Source organism: Eptatretus burgeri, chromosome 17 (genome assembly GCF_056783735.1).
Source record: "Eptatretus burgeri isolate ZD-2024b chromosome 17, Ebu_testis_v1, whole genome shotgun sequence".
NCBI classification, from domain to species: domain Eukaryota; kingdom Metazoa; phylum Chordata; class Myxini; order Myxiniformes; family Myxinidae; genus Eptatretus; species Eptatretus burgeri.
Window position 1 is genome coordinate 44245531 of NC_140977.1, and position 19226 is coordinate 44264756.

Genomic DNA, 19226 nt, shown 5'->3' on the forward strand with positions numbered 1-19226 from the left:
AGATAGAGATAGAAATAATTTCTCTCTGTCTATTCATTCCCTTGATTCCATCGCCCTCTTCTGTTCATTCATTCCTTTGACATTTATCTCGATGTCAGTTCCACCTTGCTCTTACCTGAGCCTCCTCGATAAAATAAAATAGGGGTAATACCCCTGGCCACTGACCTGGTAGCGGCTGGACAAGATAACAAGGGAACCACTGTTATGCATGGATGACCCACAAAATATATAACGGAGAAGAAAGTAAATCCCTATAGATTTTTTTATGCCATGAACAAACTTTGGAACGTCACTTGTGATGAAGGTTGTGGTCAAGTTTCATCGAAATTGTGTGTGTATTTTCGTAGAAAAAAGCAAATACATATTTTGAGGGGCAGCCTACCCCTTACACCCCTTCAGACCCCGGTTTTTTAATGTCATGAACAATATTTGGTACGGCACGGGTGATGAAGGTTGTGGTCAAGTTTCATCAGAATTGAATTGGTAGTGTCTACGAAGAAAGAAAATACCTATTTTGGGGGGCAACCTCCTTAAGGGCCGATTTATTTATTTTTTTAATGCCAAACTTTGGTTCATACAGGGTGATGAAGGTTGTGGTGAAGTTTCATCAAAACCTCATGTGTAGTTTGAGGGAATTGAACGTATGGACGGACGGACGGCCTGTCATCCCATAAGCTCCCACGAACTACTACGTGAAACTCTTTGGTGTATGATGTATGATTTAAGTCTTTAAGCTAAACGTGTCCATTCTCCCTCCTCCCCATCAGACCGATACGATACTCAAGTTAAAATGAAAATCTAAAACAGGAATCGTGGGTTTGATGTTAATTCAAACGATTCCGGTTAATTAGAGGAACGTTAAACACATATTGTACTTCCGGGGAAATCGACGCACGTGGTTCATCGATTCAATATATCGGGATCAGGTTCGTGTCGAAGAGAGGGTCGGGGAGTGTAAGACCGGGAGGAGGAGAGGAAACATGGAGAGAGACTCCCCGAGCTGCGCAAACGATCCGAGCTCCTCGGACTCCAAGTCGGACTCTGATGGAGGGAACAGAGTGGGTCTTGGAGGGGATGCTGGGATCTGCAAGTTCAGGATCCTGGACGTTCAGAACCTTCGGGATGGAGGGGACGGGATGGAGTCGGAATCAGGTACGCGGTCATCTTTCACAGAGGTTATTGATTATCTCAACAAAATCGATTTATAATGTTCGCTCAGAGGAGACGAAATTGAGAAAAGAGAACCCACGTGGTCGGGAGGGTAATTACGTCAGTACCTACAGATACCGACACCAGTACCTGCAGATAGACAAAAGTTAAATTGATCTCCTTCCGACCGATCATCCATCTATGTACTTTTGCGTACATGATATTACTAAAACCGTTAAACTTTTTGCAAACTTTCATACTGCAAATATCTATTCCGCATGACATCGTTTCAACCTGTTTAGATCACCACTATGATTGGCTGAGTTCTGTTGCCATGGCAATTATCTGGGCTTGTGATGCCCATATTTCAAAAAACTGTTCAATACTTAGCTTTCATGTTACACACAGATCTATTCCTCAAAACACCCAAAAGGCAGAGAATGGGCAGTATCGGCCCCTTGTTTGTTAAAATTGGTTTTCGCATTCAACCACCTCCATTCCACGTTGAATTGTTTATTTATTACCACAATACCATCTTGACTCTCAAACTATGTATTATTCCTTTATTTATACACTGCATTTGGCAATCATTTGACAGTTGGTTTTCTGAGAGAAGCAACATATTCGGAGAAGTGTTAGCTTTAATGGTGTTCAACAGAGGAAATATGAAAAGAGAGACTGCGAATGTTGATGACATTGGGAGGGACCAATACTACAACGGCTTTGGGGTGGACTCATAAGGAGAGACTTGTATTACGACTGCCCGAGGGCTCTCATTGACAGCAGAGACAGCCAGACTGGAGATGATCCACACACAAAAATGTCAGATATGGAGGATGTGATTATAGTAAAATGTACATAAATAAATAAACAATTCAAGTTGGTATGTTGGGAGTGGAGATGATAAAGTGTACATCAATAGATATACAACTAGAAGGGCACTTGGTGGAGCGCATTCCTCCGCCGCGTAATGCCTGATCCACGAGAAGATGTCCGGCCCAATACATTTTTGAGATATCATGCTATACATCGTATTTGGCCCTCTCTCTCAATGGCGAAGAATTGCTTTAAGAATTAAATGATTCTCGTATCCAGATCCGGATTCGGATCTTCACCAAAATCAAAGCAATTCGTCCTTGCCACACACCCAACCTGTAGACCAAGTTTCGTACAAATCCGTGATAACATTTTGAGATATCCTGCACACAGACAAACAAACAGACAGAAAGGGGTGAAAAAAATAATCACCTTCACCTTCGGTAGTGGAGGTAATTAAAGGTGCTACGTAGTTTGTAGATTGAGAAAAAGTATTTGAATAATTGAAGGTGGTATTTTCTTAGCGGTAATGGGAAAGTGTACAAGTACCTAACAAATAAGGTGGTAGTTGTAGGTAGTGGGGATTGTAAAGATTATACAGCAAAATTAAATCACGAAATAATTAAAGGTACAATGTTGATGGTTTTAGATTATTTTGTGTAATTTGTTTTTTTTTTTTGTCCCCGTTTGCCTTTCATAAATTTGCTGATAATAATCAAGGTAGCTTGTGTTGTGTGGTGCAATCAAGCTCGTTCGTTTCAGTGGTGAACTTGAGCTCAAAAGTGAAAAATTCAAAAGATTTCAGAATATGTTCCTGCTTCACATTATCAAACATCTGAGCTTGCAGTTAAAAGTGTGTGTGTGTTTTTTGTTTCTTTTTTTTCAAAGCAGGTTTTGTTTTTCTGCAGAATCTTCTATCGTGGTGGTGAAGGTGGAACCTGTTCCGACAAATGGATCTCCCTCACATGGTATGAATCAAAGCTAATATTATTCAACTTGCAGGTAACGATACTTTTTTTTTTTTTGTATACCTTGTCGAGCCTCATGTGAGAGCTAACAACACACAACACACAGCAAGGGGGGCATGAGACAAGAGGGGTGGGAGTGGGAAGGACAAAACAGTGGGGAACAGACATAAGGAGATCTGTGGAAGGGAGAGGAATGGGGCAGGGAACATGGGGAATACAAGATGGACATTACAGGGACTTTCAGGAAGGAAAGCAGGGAATTTGAAGGAGGTGGGTTTAGGGTGGATTAACGGGGGTAGAAAAGATCGAGGTTTTGGATGGGGATGATGATAGGTGGTGGTGAACAGCTGTTTTGAAGGCCTGGAGGGAAGAATGGGATTGAACAAAGTGAGGGAGTTTATTCCAAAGGTGGGAAAAAAAAAGAGGAATGAAAGAGTGAAGGTGAGCAGCGATTTGTGATTTTTGTAGTTTTAGCAGAAAGGGGTTGTTGGCGGACTTTGAGCACCCTGCGGAAATGTGGTGGGGACAAATCGCAGACAGAGCAGGGGGGGGTGAGACCAGAGAGGAGACGGTAGAGGACAGAAAGACCACCGACCTGCCTGCAGTGAGATAGTGAGAGGTCCCATGGCTCAGCCTCACCGCGGAAGATATCAATGATCCGAAATGCCTTGGTTTCCACAGCGTGAAGCCGCGATAGGTGAGAGGCAGGAGCACCAGCCCAGACGGGAGAGCAGTACTCCATCAGGCTGTGGACGAAAGCTTTGTATGTGGTGAGGAGCTCAGGTGGGCCAAGGAAGGACTTTGCAACACGGAGGATTCCCAGTTGGCGACTGGCTTTGGAAGCCAGTTTGGAAATGTAGCTTTCCCAGGAAAGATCATAGCAGATAGTGAGACCCAGAAGCTTGAATGAAAGGACTTCTTCCAGAGGATTGTTGAGAAAGTGGATGGGGGGGGGGTTCCAAACTGTCCTTTCGGAGAGACATAGTGAGAGTGTGAGATTTGTCCCGATTGAAAGACATGTTCCACGTGTTGGACCAGTTTGTGATGTTACCCAGATCTGCAGTGAGCGAAGAAGCTGCTGCTTGCCAGTCTGAGGGATGACAGATGGTACGACAGAGGGTGGAGTCATCAGCAAAGAGATAAAGAGGATTTTCCAGAGAGTCAGAGAGATCATTGATGAAAACCAGAAAAAGAACAGGGCCCAGAACAATGCTTTGAGGAACTCCAGCCTGGACAGGAAGAGGAGATGAGAGAACTCCATTTAGGGCCACATGTTGGCTGTGACAGGTTAGGAAGTCTGCGAGCCATGGGTGGAGATGACCTTGGATACCAATGGAAGAGAGTTTGGTGAGCAGGGCAGGGTGCCAGCAGTGTGACCACTCCTTGGCTTTTTTCACAAGATCTTGGCTATTCGTTGTTTACCTTGGTGTCTTGGTTTTCTATAGGTTTTCTTGGCGTATCGGTTTTCTATTATCATCGTTTTTCCGAAACCTTGTGAATTCTTGGCTTTTTTCATTGACTCACCTTGGCATTTATGAAAATGAGGAGTGGTCACACTGGGTGCCAGACCGTGTCAAAAGCATGTTATATGTCGAGGGATATGGCTCTGACTTCATATTCGGCATTGAGGACCTCCATCCATTGTTGGTAGCAGAATAAACATATCCAGGTAAGGGTAGAGTGACCTGGTCTGAAACCAAATTGATGATCGGAAATCAAGCCATTGGAGAAGAGGAAGGATTTAATGTCTGAAGCGATGATGGATTCCACAACCTTGCTGATGATTGGGAGAAGGCCGATTGGTCTGTAGTTGCAGGGATCTGTTTTTGCACCTTTTTTATGCAGGGCAGTAATGTTTGCTGATTTCCAAGCAGATGGCAGATGACTTTGAGCAAATGAGAGGGTGAATGGAACAGAGAGAGGGTGAGAAAGAGTAGCGGAGCAGTTTTTAGGACACGTGGGCTGATGCCGTCTGGACTGGTTGCAGAATCTGAGTCGAGGTTTGACAGCAAGCTCTCTACCTTGTCAGAAGAAAAGGACACAGAGTCCAGGGACAGTTGGATGCGACTGGGTAAGGTGGGTACAGAAAGTGATGGGTTTCGGACACAAGATTTAGCTGCAAACACCGAGTTTAGGCATTCAGCTTTATCACGTGCGGTATCAACAGTGCGGCCATTTGAGGTAAGGGAGGGGATGGAGGGGGAACCTACACCAGAAACAGATTTGATTAGACACCACCAGGATTTCGAGGAGGGAGAGAGGTTTGAGAGTTCAGACTTGAGATTAGAAAGATGTTGTTTTCTGGCTCTCCTGGGGGTAGATACACACTTTTTCCGAGCTTTATGGAAGGAACTGAGATTACCCTCAGTTGGGTTTGCTTTCCATGAGGCCAAGGCAAGTTGTTTCAGGACAACTGCCTCGCCACAAGCTTCAGTGAACCAAGGGTGGGAGAAAGGTTAGGATAACTGAAGACGAGAGGGGATAAATCTGTGCATGAGGAAGAGCAAGTTTCTTTGAAAGAATTACCAGCATGAGTTGATGTTGGAAAAGTCGAGATGGGAGACCAGTCTGTAAGTTTGATGGCTGCTCGGAGACCCTGCTAGTCGGCCTGAATGAAATGCCAGACTCGCCCGCACTGAGGTGGTTCTCTGATAGCAGCCAGAGAGATGTCCACTTTGACAAGCACATAGCCAGAAGAACCGATTGGATCAGAGGAAGAACAACAGATATTTTCAGGGAAATTTATCAAAATCAGATCCAGAAGAGACAGAGTACAGTTGGTTGAGATCCGGGTCAGGAACTTTACCCATAGTCAGTCCAAATGAGTCACAGAAGTCTTTTGCTGAAGTACCATGACACGTGAGACAGGTACTCACACCCAGCCAACTGGCATGATGACAATTGAAGTCACTACATTTGAAGAATAGAGAGTTCGGATGAGAAGATAGAAGTTGGTCCATGTTTTCAGATAGTGAGATGTAAATGGAGTCATCACTCTCTGGTGGACGGTACAGTACACATATAAACATGAGGTGGGAGTGCAGGGGAAGCCGTAGCCAGTGGTATTCCTGGGGGTGTGGGGGAGTGAAGGCAGTGCATGGAGAGTGAGGAACAGAGTCTCTGATGAAGAGAGCAACTCCTCCACTAGGAGGAGGCTCAGGTCTGTCATACTGGAGGAGTGAGTAACCAAGGAGAGATACTAGGGAGTCAGGGACGTCTTGAGGGAGGAAAGTTTCTTTAGGCAGATTATGTCTGGTTTGTCAGTGGCAACCTGTATGAAAAGAAAATGCTCTTGTTCCTTGGTGAAGGCGCTGTCACACCTTGACGATGAAGCCAGCGTATGCCGACTGATGAAAAATTTGTCTAAAACGCTGGCACACGTCGAATACATTATGGGTAAGTTTTGTATACGTTAAGAGCACACTGAAAAACACTGCCATACGCCGTAGTACGCTGGCCTTCATCGTTGTACTTTGCGGTTGTCCTCAAATTTTAGCATGCTTGAAATTTCACGACGTATGCCAGCGTATGACTCACACGTTCCGCTATGCTGGCCATAAGTTGTAGGCACGATATGCGATCGTTGACACATGTCGACACACGTTACTTGTAAGTTATTCATTAGTCAAAACACGTCGAGGTAATGATTAGCGTACCCGAAACTTATTTTCTCCGTCAAGGCCCATTATCGTGCCTACAACTTATTCCCAGCGTTACAGAACGTGTGAGCCATACGGCGCGTACGTCGTAAAATTTTCAGCATGCTTGAAATTTCACGACGCACTAAACGTACCACGAAATAAATATGACAGCGTACTTCATCGTTTTTCAGTGTGCTCTTTACGTATACACAACTTACTCGTACCATATTTCACGCATGCCAGCGTTTTAGACACATTTTTCATATGTCGGCATACGCTGGCTAAATCGTCAAGGTGTGACTGCGATGTTGACACTTCCAATTCTCAGGCGATTATGATTTAAATCGGCGTGCGGCAGGTTTTTAACAGGCTACGCCACGAGTTTGTCGGCGATACGTGCAGTGCGCTATGCCTAAGTTAAACTATCATTGGGCATAGGTTGTGAACGCCGACAACAGGATAAGCATTCGTTGGTATAAGTTATCTATAAGACAACGAAACGTTCTGTGCCCGTTACTAATACGTTATGCATACGACCAAAACTTAAAAAAAAAATCAAAATTTCAGCGTACGCTAACGTTTTACATACATTTTTATACGTTGCCATTGCTGGCTAAATCGTCAAGGTGTGAGGACCTTTGACCTTATATAGGCCACAAAGGTCAAATTTTCAAAGTTGTGGGAATCGAACCAGGTTTTCGACCTTCTTCGACGAACTAACTCCAATAAGCTATAGCACATATCCTGTTTCCTTATTTTAATGTCCACAACATTGTTTTGTGACCTTTACAGCGCCTTAATGAAAATGCTCCCTGGTAATGCTCTTGCAACTTCATGGCCTTACCAGCAAGAGTGACCCCTCTGGGGCTGAAACAATAGCAAAGATTGCCTAAAAAGCTCATCGCAGATCTCACCTCTGTAAACATACACAGGTGCCATCAACGTCATTATGCAAAAAATCAGAACTTTTCACACCCGACTATGTGTTGTCTGCATCTCAATGGAGTGCTGCTCTCCTCTCTGGGCTGGCGTCCAATGTAATATTTGACTCTCCGGAATTGTTTAATATCAAGCTCTCAACATCCTCCCATCTCTCACGTTGAGGCAGAAACACAAGACCTGTGCACTGACATCACAGATTGTTTGCTGGCAAACCACCTTTTTAATTTTTTTTTTAATTTTATACATTTCACCACCTTTCCTCTGGTCTGGTTCCCTCTGCACTTTCAACCCCCCAACCCTTACCCGGATGCACACATTCTTCCAATAACTCTGACCTGGAAAAATTCCCCAAATCCATGCTTAGACCACCACCTTTTTTCTTTTTTTGATTCTCTCCAATTTGTGGAACCATATTCTTGAGGCTGAATGACACGTCTCTTCCATCCTGGGATTCAAGGTGGGGATCAATCACCATATTTTGTCAACTTGCATCCCTTCCAGCAATCATTTCATCTCCCATTACCCGACATAACCGAGCCCGCTTACTTGCAGGTTTCCTCCTCTCCTTTCTCTTTGTCTGATTGCTTGTTGCATCCACCTCCTACACCACTATTGATATGTCCCTTTTTTATTGTTTTTCCTTATTGTTGTAGGAGCTGAGATTTTGTTTATATGATGAAAAAAATTATTGTAAAAAAACAATCATTCATGCTTAACATGACATCCAATTTAAAAATGAAACTGCTGTGTTGCTCTCGCATTGGATTTTGTGCAGGTGAAATGGGTCCAGGTGAGAGGAAATGTCTCCTTGGTAATGCTCTTCCAACTTCAAACACCATTCATGTGAAGGAAGAGACGAGTGAAGATTCTTTCAATGCAAATGGTGAGCTCAAAGAAGATTCTGAAATGCAGAACAATTTTGCTTTGAATTTCCTGTTCCTAATTCCATCTTAGGACTGGCAGGATTATCTAGGATGACATGCTAAACCAGACACTCACCTCCAAGCTATCTAGCCTGGGTGTGAATCTCCACCGAGCTGCAAACTGGCATGCTGGTATTTCACCGGCAGGATGATTCATCAATGATAAACTGGGTGTGCCTTCTGCCAGCATTAGAGGGTGGACGTTAAAGATCCCACGGTGTCCATCCTGTTGGGTCAGTGAGCTGTCATTAGCACCATGAACAACTTCCAAATTCCTCCCCTAACTAATGCTATGATGGCAACGGCATACCACCCAGTATAGCCTTTGCCAACAAACTGCTGGGTGGTCTGGTTGCTCTTAAGGTTACCATACCCAAGGAGTTGCTGTAAATGCGTTCATTAAGCTGACTCCCAAGATAATTGAGGTAACAGCAGTCAATGAACGTATTATGCGACTGAAGTTTCGTCACTCCTTGGGTGTCATTTCCCTGATCTCTGGATATGCCCTGACTGAGGCGAGTGATCTTTTAACCAAGCCCATGCCCCCTCCCCTGAGGGGAAGAAAAGAAAAGAAAAAGAAATACAAAAACAAAAATTACCCCCGTGTGGAGGTGACGGTCATCTCTATAATACCACAAGTTCTCAATGTTCAGTTCAGGTAACCGCAAAACAGTCCAAACTAACCGTTTAGATTGAAATAGTTCACAGAGGTACACTAGGATAATACTACTAATGACATAATTAATAAATATGTATTGTTCATTTAGTACCCGGATTAACACATCAGAATCACCAGTAAGTGCAATACGTGGTTTTCTGGTCCGTCCACTCTCTGGGGACATTTCACTTCCGGTTGTAGAAAAAACGAAAAGAAAAAATAGGCTAAGCTCTCAGAGATTATGATAATCCTGTAGATTATTCTTCACTGATTATAATGCAACTTTCAGAATGAAAATTGGTCAAGTATTTATAGAGATATTGAGGTTTGAAAAATCGTTAGAGCGAGCAAATTCATTAATTATTAATTCCACAGAAGTTTCGTGACACTGCACAAAGTAACATGTCAGGTTTGAAAAAACATTTTGTCTGCCAGATTCATTAATTATTAATTCATTAATTATGGAATGTACTCATTGATATATTAATCAGAAAGCCCGAAGCATGTAGCATAATTTATCACTTATCCCCTCATCCGGGATCCGTGGCCTAGCCCCACAGCCTGCAGCCCTCTGTCCGCCGGTGATTATGTTAGATATCGGCACGATCGAGAGGAGCCTGCGAATTATCCCTGCTGATGCACTGAATTGATGCAATCGTTCGGCCAGAATATTCGTTGTCAAGATGTTGCGTGATTAAATCACCAATACAGTCACTCAAATTTATACCGCCGACATACTTCTTAACAATCATCTTCGCCCCAGAAACCACAGTCAATCTGAACCACGCTGGCCACTGCTCAGACGCCATGACCGGACTACTGCGCAGTTCTACTGCACAGTTTGGTTAAAGATGACTCGGGCATTTTGGCGCACGCGCACGAAATTATATTTTGAAAATAAATGCCGACGTTTACATTTCGGGTTTTGAAACTTATGCACCTTCGGCGGAAAATGTACAAATATAAAAGGCTAAAAATGTGTTTTATATTTATATTTCATTTCTCCTTCCTTCCTTCTTTGCGAATCACATTGGCATTTTTGGCCATCTTCCAGATCACGTGACGATCAAACGGGAAGGAAATTCAAAAATCTGTCCGGATAGATAAAAGATAATATTTTTTACTATCATAATCAATAAACAGTTTCCGAATATCTTGGAGAATGGCAGACTAGATAGGTTTTGAAAATGGCGATTTTTATAACTTACGTGACCTCGTCCCTAACCTTGAACCCGGACAAAAGTTATATCGTTGTGCAACACTCATCGACCTCTACCCACATACTAAGTTTCATCAAGATCGGAAAGAAAATTGACGGACGTACGGATGGACAGACATACGGACATTTGGTCCGGCTTTATTAGGTCATCTCGGTAGAGATGACCGAAAAACCACAAAAAAAAAACAAACAAAAAAATTATTTCATTAATTAAATTTTTTTTTGCATTTTCATCCTTGGATCCTGTGTAGATGGGTTGGTGTGGTGTTCACGCAGGCATGATGGGCTGAATGGCCTCCACTTGTGTTGGATTTCCTTGTTATCCCACTGTGAAGGAGACATTCTTTACCTCGCTCAAGTGTGTGGTTGATGAGTGTCACAGAGGAGATACTCTTCTCGTCTTGAGGGATTTCAATGCATCGACTGGCACTGATAGCGATGGTTATGAGACATGGTGGTCCCCATGAGTTTGGAACTGCTTTGTTCACCCACAGCACCCCCTCGAACTTTGGGGATTTCCGATACTTTTCATTCAAATGGATACCGAGTAGTTATTAGTAGATGGAACTGGATGAGATTTGATATGCATAATCTTAAGGTGATTCCCTATCCGCTATACGACATCCATTTTGCTCTATATCTTATAGTTTCCATGCTCGGCGACCCGTTGCCGCATACCGGCTTGTCTGTTTGTTTGTCTGCGAACAGTATATCTCAAAACGTTATGTTATGGATGGATTCAGATGAAATTTGGTGAATGACTTGTGCAAGTCACAATAATAAGCTGTTTTGATTTCAGTTCAGGTCTGAATTCAGATCCGGCCTATTAGTACGATACAACACATAAACTGTTCAACCTGCTGGAGGTATGCACCCAACCACGTGCCGTTCTAGTTTCCCAATGTAATCGTGGAGGTTCCCGATGAAAAGGTCTTTGCAAGAATCAGTCTCAGGTGCTAAAGTCACATTTCTATGTTTTATTGCTGAAACTTTCAATTTTGTTGCACTTTTTATACTTCTCTCAAGCCTGGTGTTGGCTTAGTCGTTCGGGTGGTGGCTTGGGATCCCAGAGTCCTGAGTTCAAGCCCCGTTTGCTGCTGAATTAACACCAGGGGGTTGACTCAGCCTGTCATCCTTCTGAGGTCAGTGAAGTGAGTACCAGTGCACTGGTCCCGGTGTATGCCCCGGTTAGAATAGGTGTACCATATCCCTGTGTGTCGTAAGAGGCGACGAGGGTTGGCGTCAGGAAGGGCATCCGGCCATAAAACAATGCCTCAAGAAAGGAAAAAAAAGCCGAACCCCTGCATAGCAGGGAAAGATGGCTGTAAAAACGGTCATTTAAAAAATATATATATTTTTATACTTCTCTCCCCAGTGCCATGGTTAAAATATTTGTAAACATAAATGCCTCACTGAAAAGTACATTGATTGGCTTTCAGGTGAAGTTTTCATGAAGTGTAAGTTTTCCGATTCATTTCTTTTTAAAATTCATCCTCTTATGTTATATGTTTTGCATCACTGTGATAAACATCCTTTCTTTTTTTTCTCTCTCCAATTTTCAGGAATACAAACACCGATCTTCAAGATGTCCTTTCCCAAGAACGATGTGGCGTTTTTTAAGAATGCCTTGCAGCAACACAAGGAAGGTGATGGTGTGAAGTCTACGGATTATAAACAGAAATATATTCATGGACATGAACACACGAAGATTCCCACTTCTGAAAAGATACACATGTGTACCGTGTGCAATCAAACATTCAGATGCATTTCAACCTATCAGGTACACATGAGGACCCACCCTTCAGAGAATCAATTCAAGTGTTGTGTTTGTTTCACATTATTCTCTGAAATCTCAACATATCAGAATCACATGAGGACACATATTGGTGAAGCACCAGACACGTGTCATATTTGCAACAAATCATTTATTCAGAACTCGATCTATGAGGTACACATGAGGACACATCGTGGAGAAAAGGCGTACAAGTGCCTTGTCTGTCATAAATCATTCAAATGGAAGTCAAGGTACCAAGTACATGTTAGGACTCACACTGGGGAGAAGCCATATCAGTGTAGTGTGTGCAACAAATCATTCAGTGAGAGCTCAACCCAACAGGAACATATGAGGATTCATACCGGAGAGAAGCCGTTTAAATGCCGTGTTTGCAACAAATCATTTCGAAGAAGCGGAAAATGCCAAGAACATTTGCGAACACATACGAAGGAAAAGCCGTACAATTGCACAATGTGTAACAAATCATTCAGTAATAATACAAACCGCCACATTCACATGAGGATTCACAATGGAGAGAAACCATTTAAATGCACCGTGTGCAGCAAATCATTTAGTTATTACTCAAACTGCCAGGGACATATGAGGATTCACACTGGGGATAAACCATTTAGCTGCACTGTGTGCAGTAAATCATTTAGTTTCCATTCAAACTGCAAGGTGCACATGAAGATTCATACTGAAGAGAAGCCATACAAGTGCAGCATGTGTGAGAAACGATTCCGGACTAACTGGCAATGTCAGAATCATATAAGAACCCATACAAGTGATAAGCCGTACAAGTGCAGTATGTGCAATGTATCGTTTGGCACCACGTCAGGCCGAAACACACACTTGAGGACCCACACTGGGGAAAAGCCATATAAGTGTACTGTGTGCAGTATGTCATTCAGTCGGAATGCACACTGCCAGGTACACATGAGGACACACACTGGGGAACCCAAAAATGGAGATACCCTAATCATTAAAAAATAGGAGAAAAAAAAAATAGGAAAACAATATATACAAAATATATATATATATATATTCTTTTCCACATGAAAAAAATTTTAAATAGCGAGTTTTGGAACAAACAAAAAAATAAGAGAAAAAAATATTTTAAATAGCGACTTCTGGAACGAAGAATAGGAAAAAAATAGGAGAAAAATAACATTTTAACTCGTGAGTTTTGGAACAAAAATAGGAGAAAAAAACATTTTAAATAGCGAGTTTCGAACAAAAAAAAAGTAAATAAATAGGAGAAAATATTTTTTAAATCGGCAGTTTTTGAACACAAGAAATAGGGGGGAAAATAGCAACCACTTTGGTGTTAAGAAAAACAGTCTGGGAAAATAGTGAAAAAATAGCAACCAGTTTGGTGCAAAACAACAAAGTATGGATAAAAAATAGTGAAAAAAAATAGCACTGCAACCATCAAGATCTCCAAAATAGTAAAAAAAAACTAGAGGGGGAGCACTCGGTAGAGTGCAAAACCTCCGCCGCCAATACTGCTAGGTCACTCAAGTGAACCTGATATCCTATTCGTTCAATTTGACATCAACAGTGCTCACAGAGTTATAGTTTGCAACTTTCCCTTTTACATACTCAATTCATTTGTCATAACTTGATTCCTTGAGACAGAAATTGATTTTACATGGGTATATCCACCTGAAGTTCCAAAATCAGCTGCAATTATAATTTTGGCATGTTTTTTGTTGGACATCACTTATAACATGTAGAAATGCAAAAAAAAAAAAAAAAAAAATAAAAAAAAAATCGAAATTTTTTTGAAAAAAAAGTTGCAAAATTTTTTTTTTTTCTTGAACAATTTTTTTTGGGGGGGGGTGGAAATCACTTAGAACATGTAGAAATGCAAAAAAAAATTCAAATATTTTTTCAAAATGGCCACCATAGCGGCCATATTGGATTTTGGACCGAGTCCAAAATCTAATGGCATGATCCTTGGACCATACCTAATCCCCCCACCAAGTTTCGTCGAAATCCGTCAAGGAGTTTTTCCGTAATACTGTTCACAAACAAACAAACAAACAAACAAACAGAAAGGGATGAAAACAGTAACCTCCGATCTTCGATGGCGGAGGTTAAAAAGAAGAAAGGAAACTTGTGTTTTTCATATTTTTGGAAATAAAATAGTTTTTAAATATCACTGAAATACTAAAAATAAGCAAAAATATTTTTTCGCTTGCTGCAACTTGATTCGGGTTACAACCAATGGGAGGACCCAAAGCAAGACAGCAAGCAACTGAAGACATAAATCAGATGACCCAAGTAGAGAAAATTGAAAACTCCACAACAGGACCAGAGAATGACAAAAGGAAATGCTGCAGTCACATCCATAAATAAGGATCAAGTAGTCAAAGTTACTAACTCGGATCAAATAGCACCTTTGCAAGCAAAACAAATAAGAGCAACAAGGATAGATCACAATGAGGAGAATGATGGACAACAGAATGAAGAGGAAGAGGGGGTTAATATTGAACAGCATAGGTGAGAAGATGAGCTGGCCAATAAAATAAAGGAAATCAAACTAATATCACCCGAGCAAAGACATCTTCACTGAATAAACACCAATAAAAAAAAAAAACAGTTGAAGATACATGTAAGGAGAATAAATCAAGCAGTCACTAAAATGCTCCAAAAATCACCTAATCTGAAAGAAATCAACGATGTGAGTTTTGCAGCAGCCCTGTATGTCCAAGAGAAAACAACAGATAAACAACATGAAAAATATAGATCTCATAATCTGCCCAGAAACAAAACACCACCATGGAAAGAGAAACTTGAGAAGCAGAGAGACCGACTGAGGGTGGAAACGGGACAAATAAAACAATTCAAGAGGGAAAGCAGAAACCCAAAGCTCATGAAAAGAATCAGACAATTAAAAAAGAATTATAACAGAAAACTAGAAGAGCATTCAGTGGAGCGCATACCTACGCCACACAATGCCTGATCCACGAGAACACATCGTACTTAATACATTTTTGAACTATCATGCTATACATACATATATACATACGAGGTGTGTTCAAAAAGTATCCAACCTTAATTTTTTGTGCGTAAACAAATGAAGCTTGGGAGGTGTGGTTTAGTGCACGTATGTAGGCGATCCTAATCCGTATGCGTGAATTTTTCCCGCCGCAGAAGCTGTCAGTCGCCGACAGACCGCCGATGAGTGAGGAAGTGTAATGAGCGCCGTCGGATTTTCGTTTTTGACAAAATGATGGGAAAACTTGAACAACGCTACTGCATCAAATTTTGTGTAAAGCTTGGCGATTCCCAAGTGGAAACGATCCGCAAGATTCAACAGGTCTTCGGGAATGAAGCAATGGGCACCACATAGATAAAAGAGTGGTACAACCGCTTCAAAGATGGTCGCACATCAGTGGAAAGTGAAGCACGTTCTGGTAGGCCCTCAACATCCCGAAATGAGATCGTCATTGACCAAGTGAGGACCCTGCTGATGCAGGATCATCGAATCACGATCAGAGAACTTGCAGACGAGGCGGGCGTCAGCATTGGATCCGTTCATTCCATTGTGACTGAGGATTTGGGCTTAAGGAGAATCTCAGCGAAGTTCGTGCCAAAGCTGCTAACGATCGAGCAGAAGCAACTCTGTTTGGAGATCGCAGAGGACATGCTGGAGACTGAACAGCGATCCCAACTTCTTCAACACAGTGATCACTGGCGATGAGACCACAGTGATCCGTCATTTTGTCAAAAACGAAAATCCGACGGCGCTCACTTACACTTCCTCACTCATCGGTGGTCTGTCGGCGACTGACAGCTTCTGCAGGCGGGAAAATATTCACGCATACGGATTAGGATCGCCTACATACATGCACCAAACCACGGCTCCCTAGCTTCATTTGTTTACGCACGAAAAATTAAGGTTGGATACTTTTCGAACACACCTCGTATATATATATATATATATATATATATATATATATATATATATATATATATATATATATATATATATATATATATATATATATATATATATATATATATATATATATATATATGGGCTGTTCCACAGTAATATGCTACATTTAAGGGTCTTATCTTCAGGAGCTATCACAGAGTTCCTAAAGTATCCATAGAATACCACGAACATGTTTTGAGGTGCACATAAATGTAGATATATACTATTTATAGCAAAACCGCTATTGTCCAAAAATTAAAGCGTGCAGATAAAATTTTATTCACTGTGATGGGAATAAATCTTTGTCTTAAGTGTTATATTAAAAACTAAATAGATTTAACAAGAGTTTTATATGAACACATACATTTTTGATTGAGACTGGTTTAGATTATATGTGTAAAAAGACTTTACTTATGATATCCCACACCCTGAATTTGCCAAAAATATACTTTAATGTGAATGCTGGGGGGTTGCAAACAGAGTAACAATCGTTATGCTATCGGTTAATTTGTCATGAAAGAAACAAAATGCTCAAGCTGCACAACCTTTAAAAATACGGTCTTGTTATTTTTGTGATAACATAACTTAACCTAAATGACAAATGTGTAACAAAGGATAACATTAGTGGTAAGTCCATATCGCCGTAAAAGCTGTACAAAAATCTGGCTTTCCGATTGCGGTCCAAAGTCACGTTTGTTACAGAAGGCTTTGAGCCAGTCAGAGGTCGTTTAATAATCATCACTACAAGAGCCTACGCTATACGCGAAAACTGATGACGTCATCTTTTTATGCATGTGCCGCCTTTTACCGAGAGTTCTGGATTTCTGCCCGACAAGAGACGGTCACACGTTTTCGGTCAATTTTCAACCATTTATAACGAGAGTTACAAACTTTGCAAGAAGTCATTAAATGACGATAATACTGTAAGTCTTGTGCGAGTGTGTTTGTATGTGTATTCAGTGTGAAACGGCATTGATTACAGCCCCGTGGTAGAGCTATATTTTGGACTCTTAGCGAATCATTGAATGATACTTCGACATTCTCAATGGCGGATGTATAAACAATCATTACGTTTGACTTGAAATAATGTTATCCATGTCACGATCGTTACATATTGTATGGAATAATGAGTTCAAATCTTCTGAATGCCGCCAAATCATACGCTGACACCTTAAAATAGCCCTGTCATACAGCTAATGGGTTTTTCTGCCTTTTGAAGCTTCGCATGATGTAGTCTCTTAGGTACTCAAAAAAGAAACAACAAACGTTTGACGACTGATTTTGTTATTTCATGTCATTTTTCTTCTTGCACAACTTGTTGCCAAGATGCCAAGTTGGAATCTTGTTTTTTGGCTTAAGTTTCTCTGTTGAAAAAGCCGCCTCATCAATGTTCTGCATGTTATGTGAAGCTTTTAACCAATGCTGGGAGCTCAAATCCAACTTTTTCTGTATTTGTCACCAGTCTCATGCAGGATATCTCCTTGTACAACATATTGTAAGAATTAATATACTCTATGTTATTATGAATGGATTGTTTTGTGTAAGCGGGGGGCACCTCGTGGCCTGTGGCTCAGCCGTTAAAGCACTTTGTTGAAGCCGACAGGCCTCTCAGCAATGAGATTGCGAGTTGGTTTCCTTATCTTGGAAGGTCGGTCAGCAACCTGCGGTGCAGTGCGAATTTTCCAGGTTCAATACCAAAACAGTATCGTTATATGAAAACAATCCATTTATAATATTTTAATAGTTGACTTTTCTGATCGCCACAGCTGCACACAGTGAATGCGACCAATACCACTGACACATACACTCAGCCAATATGACATGAACTCTTGGCTGCCAATATAGGCTTGAAAGAATGACAAGTTTTACTTGGCTGTGGACTATGTCGATGCGAGCAATATCATATACAGAGTCAGTTACTAAAGGGGCATATTGCACACTACTTCAAAAATAGCTTATATTTCAAAGGTCACCGATACATGTATAAAGTTGATGCGTCCAGATGTCAATAAACATCTGACTTTGAGTTCACAATTGCGTCAAGCTTGAGGGGATTTGTGTGTTTTATGCAATGCCTTGTTAAATTATTGTTTTGCCTTCCAGATGGAGGGCAAGAATCAGACCTGGAAACCGAAGGTTAAATTGAGTTCCAAAACTGCAATGTCTCCTAGAACTCGAATGAGGCTCTATCGAGAAAGGCTGAAAAAGAATGATGAACTTTATCAAATGACACTAGAAGCGCAGAGGTTAAGAAGCAGCCAGCATAGATTAAAATTGAAGGATGCCGGTGATGAGGTGAAAGAAAGACATAGAGAGGTAGAAAGGAACAGACAGAAGAGATGGCGTGATCGTGTGAAAGAAAGTGGAAGGGAGGTTGGAAAGGAGCATATGAGAACAAGAGAAAATGCAGACAAGATGAGAGAATACTGGAAAAAGAAAAAGCGAGAATCGCGTGAGAGGCAGAGTGCACAAAAAAGGAGGATAAAAGAGAAAGGCAAAATGTACTGCCGTCAAAAAGTGGCTCTCAAAGGTTTAGGGCTACATGGTAAAACTTCTGTACAGGATTTGTCAGATTTTCCCTCAGATGAAGCAAAAAGACAAGCAGCATTCAGAATGAGGAAATCTTTGCCTCGGTCAGATATAAAATTTGTTTCTACGCTGCAGCATGTTATTGTTAATGCAACACTACAACAACAAAAACTACTACAGGAAAAGGGTATTGTAGTGCAGAAAGGGAGAAATTTAGATACACAACTTGGGAAAGTTTTCAAGGAAGCATTCAGATCTCTGCAAAACAAACGGAAACAGAAAGACAGGCAGATAAGAGGCCATCTCAAATCAAAGAACAACATTTTTATTTAACATTATATTTTTGACTTGAGTAAAAAACTGCTTCATGGAATTGGCCCCTGGTGCCTGCCAGGTATCCTCCTAAAATATTACTGTCCAGTCATCGTCATATATGAAGACGGTATGACCAATCTGTCGTGTACACTGTGGTTAATGCATGATCTGTCAAACCTGTTTGACATCTGACATCTTCAGACTGGAGCCAGGGTTCAAATGCAACATCTGCAGCAGCAAATGAAAGTGCAGATTTGCTTATAACTATAAGCATTGCTATTATACAATTTCTGTTCACCATAATACTTGTGTGGCCAGTGTCTTGTCATAATCTTGGTGCCATCTA

At 41.3% G+C, this 19226-nt stretch overlaps 1 protein-coding gene and 1 long non-coding RNA gene across 3 annotated transcripts in view; one reads left to right on the top strand and one right to left on the bottom strand.

Moving 5' to 3' along the window:
* Positions 1-665: 665 nt before the first annotated feature.
* LOC147009931 (uncharacterized) overlaps positions 666-19226 on the top strand; it is a 19012-nt gene continuing 451 nt past the window's right edge. Inside the window, exons 1-5 of one of the 2 annotated variants that reach the window (XM_085862583.1) lie at positions 714-1152; positions 2874-2933; positions 8292-8399; positions 11879-12096; positions 18140-19226. The exon at positions 18140-19226 is cut by the window's right edge and continues 451 nt beyond it. In XM_085862583.1, the coding sequence (XP_085718709.1) occupies positions 981-1152; positions 2874-2933; positions 8292-8399; positions 11879-12096; positions 18140-18898 (1317 nt within the window). In that variant the 5' untranslated portion in view covers positions 714-980 and the 3' untranslated portion in view covers positions 18899-19226. Of the gene's footprint in view, positions 1153-2873; positions 2934-8291; positions 8400-11878; positions 13234-18139 lie in introns of those variants that run through there. The other variant, XM_085862582.1, reaches the window with a different exon arrangement.
* LOC147009932 (uncharacterized) overlaps positions 8286-19226 on the bottom strand; it is an 18722-nt gene continuing 7781 nt past the window's right edge. Inside the window, exons 2-3 of the long non-coding RNA XR_015052963.1 lie at positions 8516-8665; positions 8286-8417 (exon numbers count right to left, since the gene is read on the bottom strand). This is a non-coding gene — a long non-coding RNA (uncharacterized LOC147009932). The remainder of the gene's footprint in view (positions 8418-8515; positions 8666-19226) is intronic.